The following is a 13,082-nucleotide window of genomic DNA, read 5'->3' on the forward strand; positions in this document are numbered from 1 at the left end:
ATGTTTTGTCTGGCCTGGTCGTGGGCTTTGGAGCTGCTAACCAGCTACCTTGAAAGGTGTGTCTTGTGAGCGACACGTCGCTGGCGGATATGTACTCGGTATATGTCTGGTTTTCGAAATTGAGGACACCCCGAGACCCTCGACGCGTAACCTAAATACCATTACATGGATGGCCTGATGGAGAGACAGAGTACCGAGGCACTTGGCCGTTAAGGCTCGGTGCCAGCAGCCGCCAAGGCTAGATATTTCAGGGGTTAGTTGCTTGTTAACTCCGTAATATCTTCTTCCCTTTCCTTCCCATCTCATCGCCGCCTATATGGCTCTTTTTATTTGCAGTCTTTCTTTGGGAGTTATTCTCTCCGTCGCCCCTCCGGTCGCCATCAGTTTTGCCGTTCCCGGTTGATAGATTTTCGATGGGCGTCGATCCTCGGGATCCCTCGACGACCAAGTCAGACATGAGAATCGCTCGCTACCTTGTGAGCGAGTCCTGGATTTCCGCCCACAAGGACCGCTTGGCGAGAGGGTATGGAAGCCCATTGCATCGAACAGGGATCTCGCCGTCGCCATCCACCCATAGTCTAGCCACACAAAGACCTTGGCGGCGTTTCTTTTGAGACCATGCGCTGCGTTCGGGATATCCTCTTTCTTGAGCAAGATCGCGTCAGCCCGTAAGAGGTTCCTGGCCTTCATGGACCTTTATCTGGGCCCCGTGGAGGAAGCCCCTCAAGATTTCGTCTCACAAGGAAATGCCTTTCGTCGACCAGGGTCATCGCCAGGCTATCACAGTCTCCCCATGGATCCCGCTGGCTGGAATGGTACTGGGTAATGCTCTGTGAATGGCGGGTAAGTTGGCATTCTAGCGGTGCTCGAAAAGGTCCAGGAAGGGTTCTCAACAGCCTGAGACTGTCGCCATCGATCCTCCTCGAGGGATCGTGGCGGAAGCGATGCAACACTCTCATCGATAGTAGTTGTGGAGTCGTGTGCATGTCCCCTGAATGTTTTCATGACATTCAAATTGTTTTTCTGCAATCCAGTCTTTCTTGTTAGATCACATGCCACGCGATCATTTACCGGGCCTTGCGGATTCGACCGACGAGCTACTAGTGGGCCAGTTGATTAGCGAGCGCTGAAGAGCAGCAAGTCGGCTACTTATTACTACTTCACCACATCTTTGGACGCAGCTCGACAGAATCGGCCATGTTTTACGTACAAGGCGCCTATCTCTGTTACTCTTTGGGTAGCGATCCTGCAAGTATCCCCGCCGTCTCTTGCAAGTCCACCCGGGAAGATAACTGTGCCAGCTCACAGGATGCATGCGGCCAGAGGCTGCTACACCTACTAGTCGCCCTTCCTCTCTGGTGGCCGGGACAACCCTGGTTCCCCGTCAACTACTGCGTATGGAAAAGAAAGGGCCCATCAGTCCTTTCTCTTTTGAGCTAGTCTACTATGTAAGTACTGCTAACGAAAGAAAGCGTTCAGCCGCACGGAGCAAAGGCGAAGTGCTGTTAGCCCCTCCTCCCCCTACTCCCCCACGCTCTGTCTGAAGTCGAAGATGTCGATAAATGCCAGTACTATGAGCTGTGCGAGTTTCCCAGTCGAGGCAAATGAGCCCGAGCCCTACTAGCTCTTGGGCGAGGACTTCACCTTTTGCTGCCGCCTTGTCGCTCTGCAACTGTTGTTTGTAGATACTTCCCATGATACTACATGCATCAGAGAAGAATCCCGCTCCATCTTCCTAATCCTCCAGATGGCTACGCAAAAACAGGTTCTCGTGCCAACAGCTACGCCAGAGAAGACGGCTTTGAAGTCCGACCTTCACGACAAGAAGCCGAATGACCACCAAGGAGCGAAAATAACCGACAACACTACCAATTCCAAATTGAAATTCAGATTGCCGCCAAAAGTCAAGGCCTGGGTTATTCTCCTCTCACACCTTGCTGTGTGTACTGCCCTCGCCCTGAGCATTGCCCTTGCTATAAACGGGTATGAAGCTCTCGACGATGATTCTGCCAGCCATGCAACGTATGTCGACGGCAAGTTGATCCTGCGCGTAGCAGATGTCACGACTATAGTCTCTGCCGCTTTGGTCATCGTCAAACTTCTGGTTGGGGCGTGGTCGACGCTCACTGTGTGGGCGTGTGGCCATTACTTGCTGTCCGCTACTACCCCTGTATCGACGACTCAAGATCCGAAGGTCGCCACCACAACGAAAGCCAAAGAGGTCAGCTGGATGGTGCGATGGAAACTGCCACCCTGGATCCATCCGCGTCACTTCAACAAGCCGAAGAACCCTCGTCAATGGGTCATCTCGGTCGCACTCCTAATGACTGCCGTCCAAACTTTCATCGCCCCCATCATTACTGGCGCAGTGAACTGGACATCCACGCCAGTACCTACGCCAGACGCGAGGGTTTCTGTGGCTGCTGTCGACAGTACGGCTGATTTTGGTGGTTGGAAATGGTACAACTACCCGTTCGAGCCCTTTGGTCTCGACCGGAAGCCGTACTTGCGCACCGCAGCCGGGTACGCGAGTTTGGTGTGGAGCGACCAGACGACCATGTCAGCAAACGGAACGTCATTGACTGGCAATGGATGTCGGCATGTCGTGCAGAGCCACGACATGGTGGGCCCTAACTCGACCCTCCTCAACGCCACAGTCCCTTGCATCCGAATCCACAGCCTCGAGTGGTACAAGGCTGACTATGAGGTCCCTCGTGCAGAGTGGGTCTATGTCGCGGACTCGAGCAGCCTCAGCATCGTCGATGACCCTCCCTCGTCATACTACCGGCCGGGAATGGCGGTGGTCTTTGACGACTATGTCGGGTGGAACAAGTCGCAGGACTGGTACAGCAAGCCGGCGCCGACAATATTCAGCAAGGTCCAAACCGTGGGAATGATGGTCAAGCGCGTCGCGAACCAGGACCCGCCTTGTTCTGCGCTTGACCCGACAATCTTTGGCAGCGTGGACCACCTGGATCGATATCTCCTCAACTGGGGCGACTCGACGAACGGAAACTGCTACTTTATTGGCAGAGTCAACTTCACCGCCGGAGTCACCATAAGCCCGCAAAGCAAGTACGTCTCGAATCGCGTTGTCGAGGATCAAACGCCGCTGGATGAGGTTGTCTTCGTGGAAAATCCATGGGTCCAAGAAGCTGTGTGGCTACTGCCAGACCTGATGACCATGATTGCCGTTATGAACTCGACGCTCCTGCCCACGTTCGACAACATCAACCACTACGTCGAGCTTCTGATGTGTCAAGCATATCTCGCCGCATGGGACATGTACCACGACTCCTTTGACGAAGACCAGAAAGGCCTCGCCTACACCGCAATCCCTAGCGTGTCGAGACAGCTAGCCGAGGTCTCCTTTGCCAGGGTTTTCGCGTGGCTCGCGATTTGCGCCCTCATGACCATATTCGGAGCCTTGCTGCTGGTGGCTGTTTTGGGAGGCGACGATCTCACGCCCGCAGAGGAGGACCTCCAAGAAGCGAGGGAGGAGAGACACGGCGAAGAAACCGAGGGATTCATTGATGTGGTTTATACCTTGCTGTGTGGTTAGACTTGGTATATTGGTGTTGTCGAAGATCAATAAATGCTCTTGCCGCCTGGCCATTGCCTCTGCTGGAACGAGAGCATACGGATACACCTCGCGACTCGAATGCCTGGGGGTAACGGGGCTCTTGGAGCGACGCCAGAAGAGGCGCGCCGCCTAAACCGGAAAATATTTTCCTGACAAGGACTTTAGAAGAGAACAGTGGATTCCATGGGCCTACTAATCAGTCAAGGACCACGGAGAAGTGGATGGCCCGAAAGAACCACTATGAATAGGAGGCAGTTCCCGACAAACTAATTGACAGAAATCACCTGGCTCTGAAAGCATCGTCATGATCTAGGGTCACCTTCAATATTCAGGGACCACGACACTGAACAAACATTTCCCGCAAAAACTCCTCGGACGCGGTCAGCACTAATACACCAATGCAAGAATACCTATAGCATATTCCGCGATCAGACATGACTATACTCGATACTCTCGAACGCCACTTGGAGCTTCGAAAGGACGTCTTCGGCCTTCTTCAATATAGCTTCCAACCTCGCCGCCACGATGTCGAGGACTTCATCTGGTGCGGCAAGAAGAGCTTCGGTAAGCCTGCGGTGCACACTCAGTGGATGCCTCTAGAGGTGCAGGGAGAATTACAAACATACCCCTCCTCATCGTCAACAAAAGCGCCAATCTGGGCAAGATCCCAGCTAAGGTTGACGGCATGCTCGAGGTCAACTCTGAGACTTGTATCCAGTGCATTTGTTCGGGTACGGACCCCCTCTGCTTCAGTCATAAAGGAAGCATCTTCGGTGGCGTGGTCGAACTTGTGTTCGCTGTATCCGGAATGGTAAGCGGTATCCATCAGCTCACTATGGAGTAAAGAGTGCTCTGTGCTGTCATGATCGACAAAGGTAGTGGCCTTGGTTATGCCTGTTCTTGGTGAAACGACAGTCAGTTGTGTTGGCTCTCCGGCGGTGCTATGTGACAACTTGGGCCTTTGACAAGTCTTGAAGACTCCGGCAGCCATGAAAGGACTTTGTTGATATTTCTGATCCTCGGCTGCCGTCTTCTGGATGTGAGACTCTGCTTCACTGCCGTCAACAATTTTGATCCCTGGTAAGACAGGTTTAGGTGTATTCATGATGGCGACTTATGTCCACTTGGCGTCTCGGCCGGGCACATATCAAGGGCAGAATGAAGATGGAATAGGAACAGCTTTTTGGAGTGACAATTGGTGGACCTCTTTTTGAAGGCGATGTATTCTCCGGGGGGCTACTTATACTCCGTTGCCAAAGACCAGGCTCATCTGCAGAGCTGACCGAGTCTGCCCTGGCTTGACATGATCGGACTTGACCATCCTCCATAACAACTTTTGCTCGATTGTCTCCCGTCATGGACAAGACCCATCGTGAACACGACCGGTCATCGCTCAGCGACACGGAGAGCCACAGCCTCAGACCCGAGGCTGTGGATCCGCTGGCCAAGATCTAAACTTCTCGCTTGAACCCATTGATTGCTTCACCGGGATTTCACGTGCATTGTCAGCACATCAGTGGCAAGTCTATTAGATCAGGCGGAACAAGCGTGCAGTAGCTCCGAAGAACCTCATGCATCCCCATGTCCACTCGCATCTAATACCTACCTTCGCAGTCCGCAGTCAAAGCCCGCTCACTGGCCTGAAGCCTTTCCCTCCCTCGACCAGCCACTAAGGCGGACCCCGACAGCGAGAAATGTTCTTTATTACCCTATTAAATCAGTTGGCTCGCCTAAAGTGGAAGGCAGAGGCGTCTGATGGTCTTGGCGTTTCTGCACTGGAATTGCCTAAGAGGCAAGGCTGTGCATAGGTACGCGGTGCTCTTTTGATACTTGAAGCCCGCTTTCTATACCTTGAGCTGGGCGATGCTAGATATGCCCGGGTAGCGACTCCAATCTCTTCCGCTTGCCGCATAATCCCTGAAGGCTTATAAGCCCTTGTGGTTGGTGTTGGAAGGTCTGGCGGAGTGTTGTGCACACGCCTGTCAGGCGCTTGAACCCTGTCAGCGGGACTCCTATTGAGTCGAGGGGTTGGGGGAGAATTTCCTTCTCTATCAGGGCACTTTTGTTCCCCCCCTGTCCGGTGGACCTTTCCCCTCAAAACTAGACGGTGGTGGGAATTGCGGAATCAGGCAACATTCCCAGAATGTAGGCTGCGGAGTGCGGAGAAAACAGCACGCAATTGGTGATAATAGAAAACGAGGAAACAACCATTGGACACGCAAACGGCAAGCATTGCCAGTTGGACGCACTCCACCTGCTCCTCTCAACTGCTTTGTGGATGTTTTCTTGGATTTTGACGGTGGCCTGCACGGCAATGCCACGAGGGGGATTTTGAAGGCCCCCCAATTTCGTCAGGCTCTCATGGCGAATGTAACAGAAATATCCGTTGCTGTCGTCGCCACCGAGGGCTTTGGTGTCTCAACTGCCCTGGATCTTGCTCGGAAGTATCCAGGTGCGAAAACAAACCTCATTGATCGTAAGGATCTGCCTCGTCAAGCTGGAGCCTCGTCAAGCTGGAACTAGGCTATTAGAGCGACCTGAGAGGACAGCCGATATGTGATAACGGCGTTGGAGGCCAAGAAGTATGGAGGACTGGCCCTTTGTTTAAGAATGATAGCATGAGAATGCAGTGGTCCGGAACCCCGACAATAAGCTGGCTCACACAGGAGTAGAATCCTATCGACATCTGGGAGCCGATAAAGACTGTAATGTTATGACGATGGAAAAGGCGCGAACATGTACAACTAGATGATTAACGACGGTGACCATTCTGGTATCTCGGAGGTGTTGGGGGAACACGAGCTCTGGCTGGGCAGACGCTGAGCTAGCCTTGAAGCTGTTGTTGCAGATTGCTGTTATGCTGAACATCCTCATTATGGCCGAGTTGTCGGATTTCACATTGAGAGAGCCTGTAAAAGTCTGCGCTTGGCTGCTGAGGCCGAGTTTGTCTGCTGGTTAGATCATCCTCTGCACCGACATCGCATCTGCAAAAGCTAGTGCTGATGGTGCATCTGACTGATAAAAATGCCAGGTTGGTAACCGTATGATCGCCACACCCATTTGCGCTGGTTTGCTCAAGCCCGACGCCCGTCACGTAGATCTAGAGCGCCTAGACGAGGAATGTTGCCAAGATCTGTTTCCTGGGCGAGGGATGCTCCCCAGCGACGACATCCTGGGAGCCGAAGGCTGATGATCGACCAGGTGGTACCATACCACCGAATTCAGATAATGAGCTGAAGATTCGGAGTGATATACCCTACAAAACCAGTGTCAACCAGTTCGGGAGAGTTGTTCTCGACGCCCTTAGACAACCCCGACTATGCAGTGGGATATCACGCCCTCCATGAAAGCTGAAGTCAGGCAAGTGGGCGAAAGCATATTCAGTGAACATGTGCAAGGCGTGGAGATCGAACAGCATCGCATCTGCTGGTAAGCCGAGTGTAAACAAGTCCAAGTGAAGAGTATTTGACAGGGCAACAGGGAAGCCCCAAACACCAAACGATGATTTCGTCCTCTGTCCTTACCCTCATTGTAAGAACCTTTTTGTCGCAAAAGCTGACTCCTTCCATGGCTCGAAATTCTGACCCGCCCTTGGCAATTATGTCACTCGGATGCTTGAAGGTACCCTTGATGAAGACCTGGCCAAAGGCTGGGCCTGGGATCGCGACAATGACCCATCACCACCCACCGTCATGTGGCCAAGGCGAGGATTGAAAGATGGTGCATTGTCAATGCGGCTTTGGAGGCGACAGAGCGCTCAGCCAATAAGGAGACCTGGACATGTACGTTGGATCGAGGCCCAAGAGTTTTGTGTCTCTTGCAAGCAGCAGAAGCTCATAATCATTCAGCAAAATGTGGTATCTAGTGTCCTAATGAAACGAAAAGACGCCTTCCTGAAGAAGGTCAGCGTGCGAGAAAAAGACATATTACCTGTCGCAAATATCCACACACAACTTCTCCTTAAGATGTGTAACTTCCACCATGATGTGCGCCCGCGTAGATCATGTCGCCTCGTGCTAGTGTGCTCGTCATCTCATTGCCGCATTTACTCATCTGAATGGCCGCTCGTATGTTCCATCATCATTGCCCACTGCGCTGAGGGGGGGACTGCGAAAATGGCTTAGATCTCCGCTCCCGGTCCTTCGGAGCGCTTGTGTCATTGTTTCAACATTGATCTCACTCCCAGCCGCGAGAGGTGAGCTCTGTCCTGGTAGCGGGCTTCCAGCACCCCTTGGGGCTCGGTTGGGAGATGTCTCGAATCCTTTGACAGAGGCAGTTACACTTGTAGGTGGTGATGTTCCAAATGCTGCCGAAGAGGTGGGCGATCGAATAGGGGAAGGGGAGCGGGCCGGAACAAGGGACGGGTGCCCCGACAGATGGGTCGAGTCGCGGCGCGTATCTCCAAGCTCCTGTTCACCGTGAACGACATCAGCGAAGGAGATAAAACTCAGGCGGCGTACATCGGTTGAATCCAAGGAGCCGTAATTTGACCCAGTGTCCGCGTCTTGCCGATGCGTAAAAGCGGGAGGGAAGTCTTCTTGCACCGAAGAGGCCAGAGAATGTTCGGCTCCAAGACCGGAGATTGTCACGGCAGCCGGTTGATGTGTGACGTGAGTGACGATTTCCACCGTGTCAGGGTCAAGCTTTTCGTTCGTGATGGCCTCCGCAGATGCGTCCAGAGCGGGCGCAATGTGATTTTCGATTAGGACGTGAGTAGGCAAGTGTGGTGACGTCTCAGGAAGAGCGATTTCTTCCTGGACATTTCGCTCGAAGATCATGGAAGATGCAGGCGAATGCGGTCTGGGGGACGAGTTGCTCACCCCGTACCCGGGGGAGCCCGGCATGCCATAGGGATGAGCCATAGAGCCTCTGTGGGGTGAAACTGAGCCCCCAACTGAGTCTGGGGATCTTATGGGTGATGTCGGATTCAATCCAATGGAGGGGCTCGCAGTAGAGGAAGAGGATTTCGAGGCAGCGGTGGCTTTTCCCTTCGCATGTTGCTTGTCTTCTTCCGGCTTCTTGCCCAACTTCCAAAAGTCTCTCTTCCGCGGCTTTGTTGCAGTTTCTTCGAAAGTTGATTCGGAGGTCTGCGTTCCGGTGACTGCACCAGAGGAATCTCTCAGCAAGGGAGCAGCCGAGTCCCTTGACTCGGTACTAGGAGCACTGGTTTTGTCATTGACGGAAGGCTCTTTCGACGACATGACGGCGGACTGATACGTTGCAGTCAAGTGATGGTGTTATTTGGTATTTCAAGTCGGAATTGACCCAGATCACTAGGCCAAGGTAGATGGTAGGCCGTCGACAGGTGACTTGGATTTAGAAAAAGCGCTCGAAGCACAACATTTTGCAGACAGGAAACCAGAAAGTGACGCTTAAAATAGATGCCAATGGGAGCAGATTTGGAGTAGCAGTAAACCGCTCGCGCCAGGCCACGCAGTTGCGGCACTGACAGTTATGGATGAAGAACGGAGAGCAGCGGGCGCCGGAAGGAGGATATACGAGGCGGGATGCAGACTGTGTTGATGGACTGACGGTCGTTCTCTGGACAACGAGAGGGAGAGCGCAGAATATTACAACAGAGGGCCTGTGCAACGAAAGTATGCGGGTTGGTGAGGGTGGGAGAGGAGGTGAGAGTGAGGATGGCGGTCGATTTGCTTTTGTTGTTGAGAGAGGAAACCTGGGAGGGGACGGCGAGTAGTAACAAGTAGTACGTAGTCTGTACACACTAGTTGAGGAATGGAAGTGTTCCTTGGGTGAATGTTTCGGAGAAGGGGAGGCACCAGAGGCGCACGCTGCGAGGCACACCAGTTGACCTGGGAAAAGGAAGGGAAAGCTCATGATCTGTGTCCATTGTCCAATTGAGCTCGCAAGCCTCCCAGCATCACAAGCGTGTCTCGCCTGCACCAGCCTAGCAGAGCCCGGTGGGAGCCACGGTAGTGCCCATTGTGCCCACCTTTAGGGGCTGCCCTCGGGGCAATTAGGCCCCCGTTTTTGGCAGCACCTGCAGTTTCAGGGACACATCATCACCGTCAGTGCATCACCCAGCACCGCCCATGTCTTGTGACAAGTGGAACAACCGATGAGCTAATCCAAATCTGCCAAGCCACCAGACGACTCTGTGCCTGCGCTCCAATGCCACTGGTCAACGCTGGTCAACCTTGATTGTGCCCGAGCTGCTGATCCTTCAAACCTTCGTTCCGCCCCCTAAGCACAGCACAATTGAGCATTTCGGCATCTCTACCTTCCCGGTCATCGTCGAGGTCCGGGACACGTCTAACTCAATATTCCCACAGTCCCCGGAGTCCAAGTGTGCCGTTCGGAATCATGCCTTATCGACGATAGCCTCGACTTGTCAAGCAGGAAAAGGTTGATTCTCATTAGAATCGTTGAGACTAGGCTTCGAGGGGACCAGCTAGAAGAGCGTTAATATCTTTTTTACTTGGACATTTGCCAGTAGACGGACCATTTGTCTTTTTCAATATGCAGCCGACGACTCTCTTCCCGGCGCCATCGACCGCGTCGTCGCGGTTCTACAAGCTCTGCGCTCAGATTCTCCGACCCTCTTTCCGCCGGCATCAATCATCTTACAGACGAACAAGATCCCGACTCAATATCAAGCCAGATCCGGATTTTCTACCTTCCAAGACCGAGCTACACGATCACATCATCTTCAACCCTCCTCCGAGCATGCCCAATGTCTACCACACACCCAATATCTTCCTACCTCAGAATGACCGCAGAAAAGTGTTTTCAGACCCTGAAACCCGACAAACACTCCTACAATCGGCTCAGCAGCTTCCAACCATCCCTGGGCAGACGGAAAAAAGATACCACTTGACGGAGAAGGACCTAGCGGAGATGCGGGAATTGAGAAGGACAGACCCTACGCAATGGAGCGTCAGCCGGCTATCGAAGAAGTTTGACTGTTCTCCAGTTTTTACACACTTGGTCGTCGAAGGACTGGCGCCAGAGAAGGGCAAAGAGCAGAAGATGGTGACCGACATTGTCAAATCGAATTGGGGCAAGAAAAGAAGGGAGGCACGTGAGGACCGACAGATCAGAAAGGAACGCTGGTATAGAGATGCCTGAAGCTGTGTACAGATATGAACAAAACGCAGGAGCTGCGCGCAGGTGGATTGTCTCTTTCTGCATCAAATTAGACTCCTACCTAGCACCACTGCTAGGGGTTGTAATTTTGTACAATTTTTGGACGTGTTTTGCAATGCGGAGATCTCCAAAATCAATACCACCCTCCAAACCGCATCCAGCACAGTCAAGAGGCAATCATCCTGCCAACACATGCTCCACACATTCTGCACAGGTCGTACCCCTTCCAAAGGTCTCCATCGACTCTTCAGGACTGTTTCTTTGCCAGGCACTGCATCCCGACCTCATTACCCGCTGCGCACCCTGAGATATCCTTCTAGTACACGAGATTACTACGGCTACATCTCAGACGACAGGATGGCACCGCAGCTGGAGCCCTATTTCAAGAAGTAGGCCATGGGACTCTTCTATTTTGTAGCGTTCTGACTAGGTGCAGGGTGGATGAGCTCGCGGACTCCTTCATTGACCGTATGGACACATTGCAACCTCAATGACTGCGGGGTATTGATCGTCACACTCTTTAGGACTACGAAAAGCCGTGGCTATCCCCTCCGTGTCAGCAGATGAAGAAAGAAGAAAGGATGTCTTTCGGGTAGGCGACCAAAAGAAGGTGGCATTTGCTAGGAAGTGACTGAAAGAATGATAGATGGGACAATTCCTGGCCTCTGAACTCGAATCTTTAGGGGCAGAGGTCCAACAACGACCGCTAGGAAAACAACCAGGCAAAGAACATCTTGATCTCCCTCCCGTCGTCATCGCTCGCTACGGCAATGACAAGAACAAGCGCACCATTTTGGTCTACGGACACTATGATGTACAACCTGCCCTTGTTGAGGATGGATGGGCCACAAAACCCTTCGAGTTGACCATCGACGATAAGGGACGCATGTACGGTCGTGGCAGCACTGACGACAAAGGCCCCGTGCTGGGCTGGCTGAACGCCATCGAAGCTCACCAGAAGGCCGGCGTCGACTTCCCTGTCAATTTACTCTGCTGTTTCGAGGGCATGGAAGAGTACGGTTCCGAAGGCCTCGACGACTTCATCAACGCCGAAGCCAAGAAGTTCTTCAAGGACGCCGACGCCGTCTGCATCTCTGACAACTACTGGCTCGGAACAGAGAAACCATGCCTTACCTACGGTTTGCGAGGATGCAACTATTACTCCATCTCCATTTCTGGACCCGGACAGGACCTCCATTCAGGGGTCTTTGGCGGCACTGCCCAGGAGCCCATGACCGACCTGACGCTTCTTCTTAGCAAACTCGTCGATAACCGCGGGAAGATCCTTATCCCTGGCATCAACGAAATGGTCGCTCCGCTCACCGAGGAGGAGCAAGCCCTCTATGGACCAATCGCATTTACCATGGACAACTTGTACGAATCCCTGGGCTCCCAGACCGCCATCTTCTCTGATAAGGAAAACACACTAATGGCCCGCTGGCGATACCCTTCACTCTCGATTCACGGCGTCGAAGGCGCGTTCTCGGCCCCTGGAGCCAAAACGGTCATCCCAGCAAAGGTCATTGGCAAATTCTCCATCCGCACCGTTCCGAACATGGAGTCCTCCAAGGTCAATGAATGCGTCTACAAGTACATCCGCGACGAATTCGCCAAACTCAACTCGAAAAACACTCTCGACGTGTACTGCCAGCACGACGGCAAATGGTGGGTCGCTTCTCCCAAGCATTGGAATTTCGCCGCGGCCGCGAAGGCCGTCAAAGAAGTCTTCGGCGTGGAGCCCGACATGACCAGGGAAGGAGGGTCGATTCCCGTGACCATCACATTCGAGCAGGCCACTGGGAAGAACGTCTTGTTGCTGCCGATGGGTAGTTCCACGGACGCGGCGCACAGTATTAATGAGAAGCTGGATCGGAGGAATTACATCGAGGGAACGAAGCTTCTGGGAGCCTATTTGCACTATGTGGCCGAGGAGCCAATGGTAGAGGCAAAGTAGAACAGGGTTATTATTTCAGGTGGGTAGCCATTGAAGGCGTTGAGAGGGCGGAAGTATAGGAAGCTATCACGCCCCCAGTGGTCGTCAAGCTCTGTTATCGAAGGCCTAAGAAGAACTGAATGGCATGAGAACCTGATGATTGATCCGTGTTGATCTCGTGTTGGTCCCGAGCTCTGCGTGACCTGATTGCGGCACACGTTTTGAGTCGTAATACGACGCCGTACTTGTGAACAGGACCTTAAACCACCCTACTTGTTACTCAAGCCTACTGTGCCAAACCCAACATAACTCGTGACGTTCATCTGTGAGGTGTCCGGAACCCTTATCCGGAAGATTCAGTCATTGCATATTTTTTTCGTTGTTATACAAGATTCCCACCCGGTGGTGAGGTTTTCGTATCGTGATCCGTAACAAAATAGTACATCATCAACAGCTACC

The 13,082-nt window shown here is 52.9% G+C and overlaps 5 protein-coding genes across 5 annotated transcripts; 3 read left to right on the plus strand and 2 right to left on the minus strand.

Annotated features, from left to right (window-relative positions):
• Positions 1-1,747: 1,747 nt before the first annotated feature.
• On the plus strand, positions 1,748-3,562 carry Z519_11989 (uncharacterized protein; the record flags this gene model as incomplete). The annotated part of the gene is made up of 1 exon (XM_016769697.1): positions 1,748-3,562. The coding sequence occupies one exon, from the start codon at positions 1,748-1,750 to the stop codon at positions 3,560-3,562; it is 1,815 nt and encodes a 604-aa protein (XP_016614022.1).
• A 449-nt stretch (positions 3,563-4,011) lies between these two features.
• On the minus strand, positions 4,012-4,688 carry Z519_11990 (uncharacterized protein; the record flags this gene model as incomplete). The annotated part of the gene is made up of 2 exons (XM_016769698.1): positions 4,012-4,153; positions 4,210-4,688. 2 exons carry the CDS (start codon positions 4,686-4,688, stop codon positions 4,012-4,014), a joined length of 621 nt encoding a protein of 206 aa, XP_016614023.1.
• A 2,944-nt stretch (positions 4,689-7,632) lies between these two features.
• On the minus strand, positions 7,633-8,784 carry Z519_11991 (uncharacterized protein; the record flags this gene model as incomplete). Its single annotated transcript, XM_016769699.1, has 1 exon — positions 7,633-8,784. One exon carries the CDS (start codon positions 8,782-8,784, stop codon positions 7,633-7,635), a length of 1,152 nt encoding a protein of 383 aa, XP_016614024.1.
• Positions 8,785-10,063: 1,279 nt separating this feature from the next.
• On the plus strand, positions 10,064-10,672 carry Z519_11992 (uncharacterized protein; the record flags this gene model as incomplete). Its single annotated transcript, XM_016769700.1, has 1 exon — positions 10,064-10,672. One exon carries the CDS (start codon positions 10,064-10,066, stop codon positions 10,670-10,672), a length of 609 nt encoding a protein of 202 aa, XP_016614025.1.
• A 375-nt stretch (positions 10,673-11,047) lies between these two features.
• Z519_11993 (uncharacterized protein) lies at positions 11,048-12,644 on the plus strand (the record flags this gene model as incomplete). The annotated part of the gene is made up of 4 exons (XM_016769701.1): positions 11,048-11,079; positions 11,127-11,158; positions 11,215-11,282; positions 11,337-12,644. The coding sequence occupies 4 exons, from the start codon at positions 11,048-11,050 to the stop codon at positions 12,642-12,644; spliced, it is 1,440 nt and encodes a 479-aa protein (XP_016614026.1).
• Positions 12,645-13,082: the final 438 nt, after the last annotated feature.

The sequence above is a fragment of the Cladophialophora bantiana genome, assembly GCF_000835475.1.
Source record: "Cladophialophora bantiana CBS 173.52 unplaced genomic scaffold supercont1.25, whole genome shotgun sequence".
Lineage (NCBI taxonomy): Eukaryota > Fungi > Ascomycota > Eurotiomycetes > Chaetothyriales > Herpotrichiellaceae > Cladophialophora > Cladophialophora bantiana.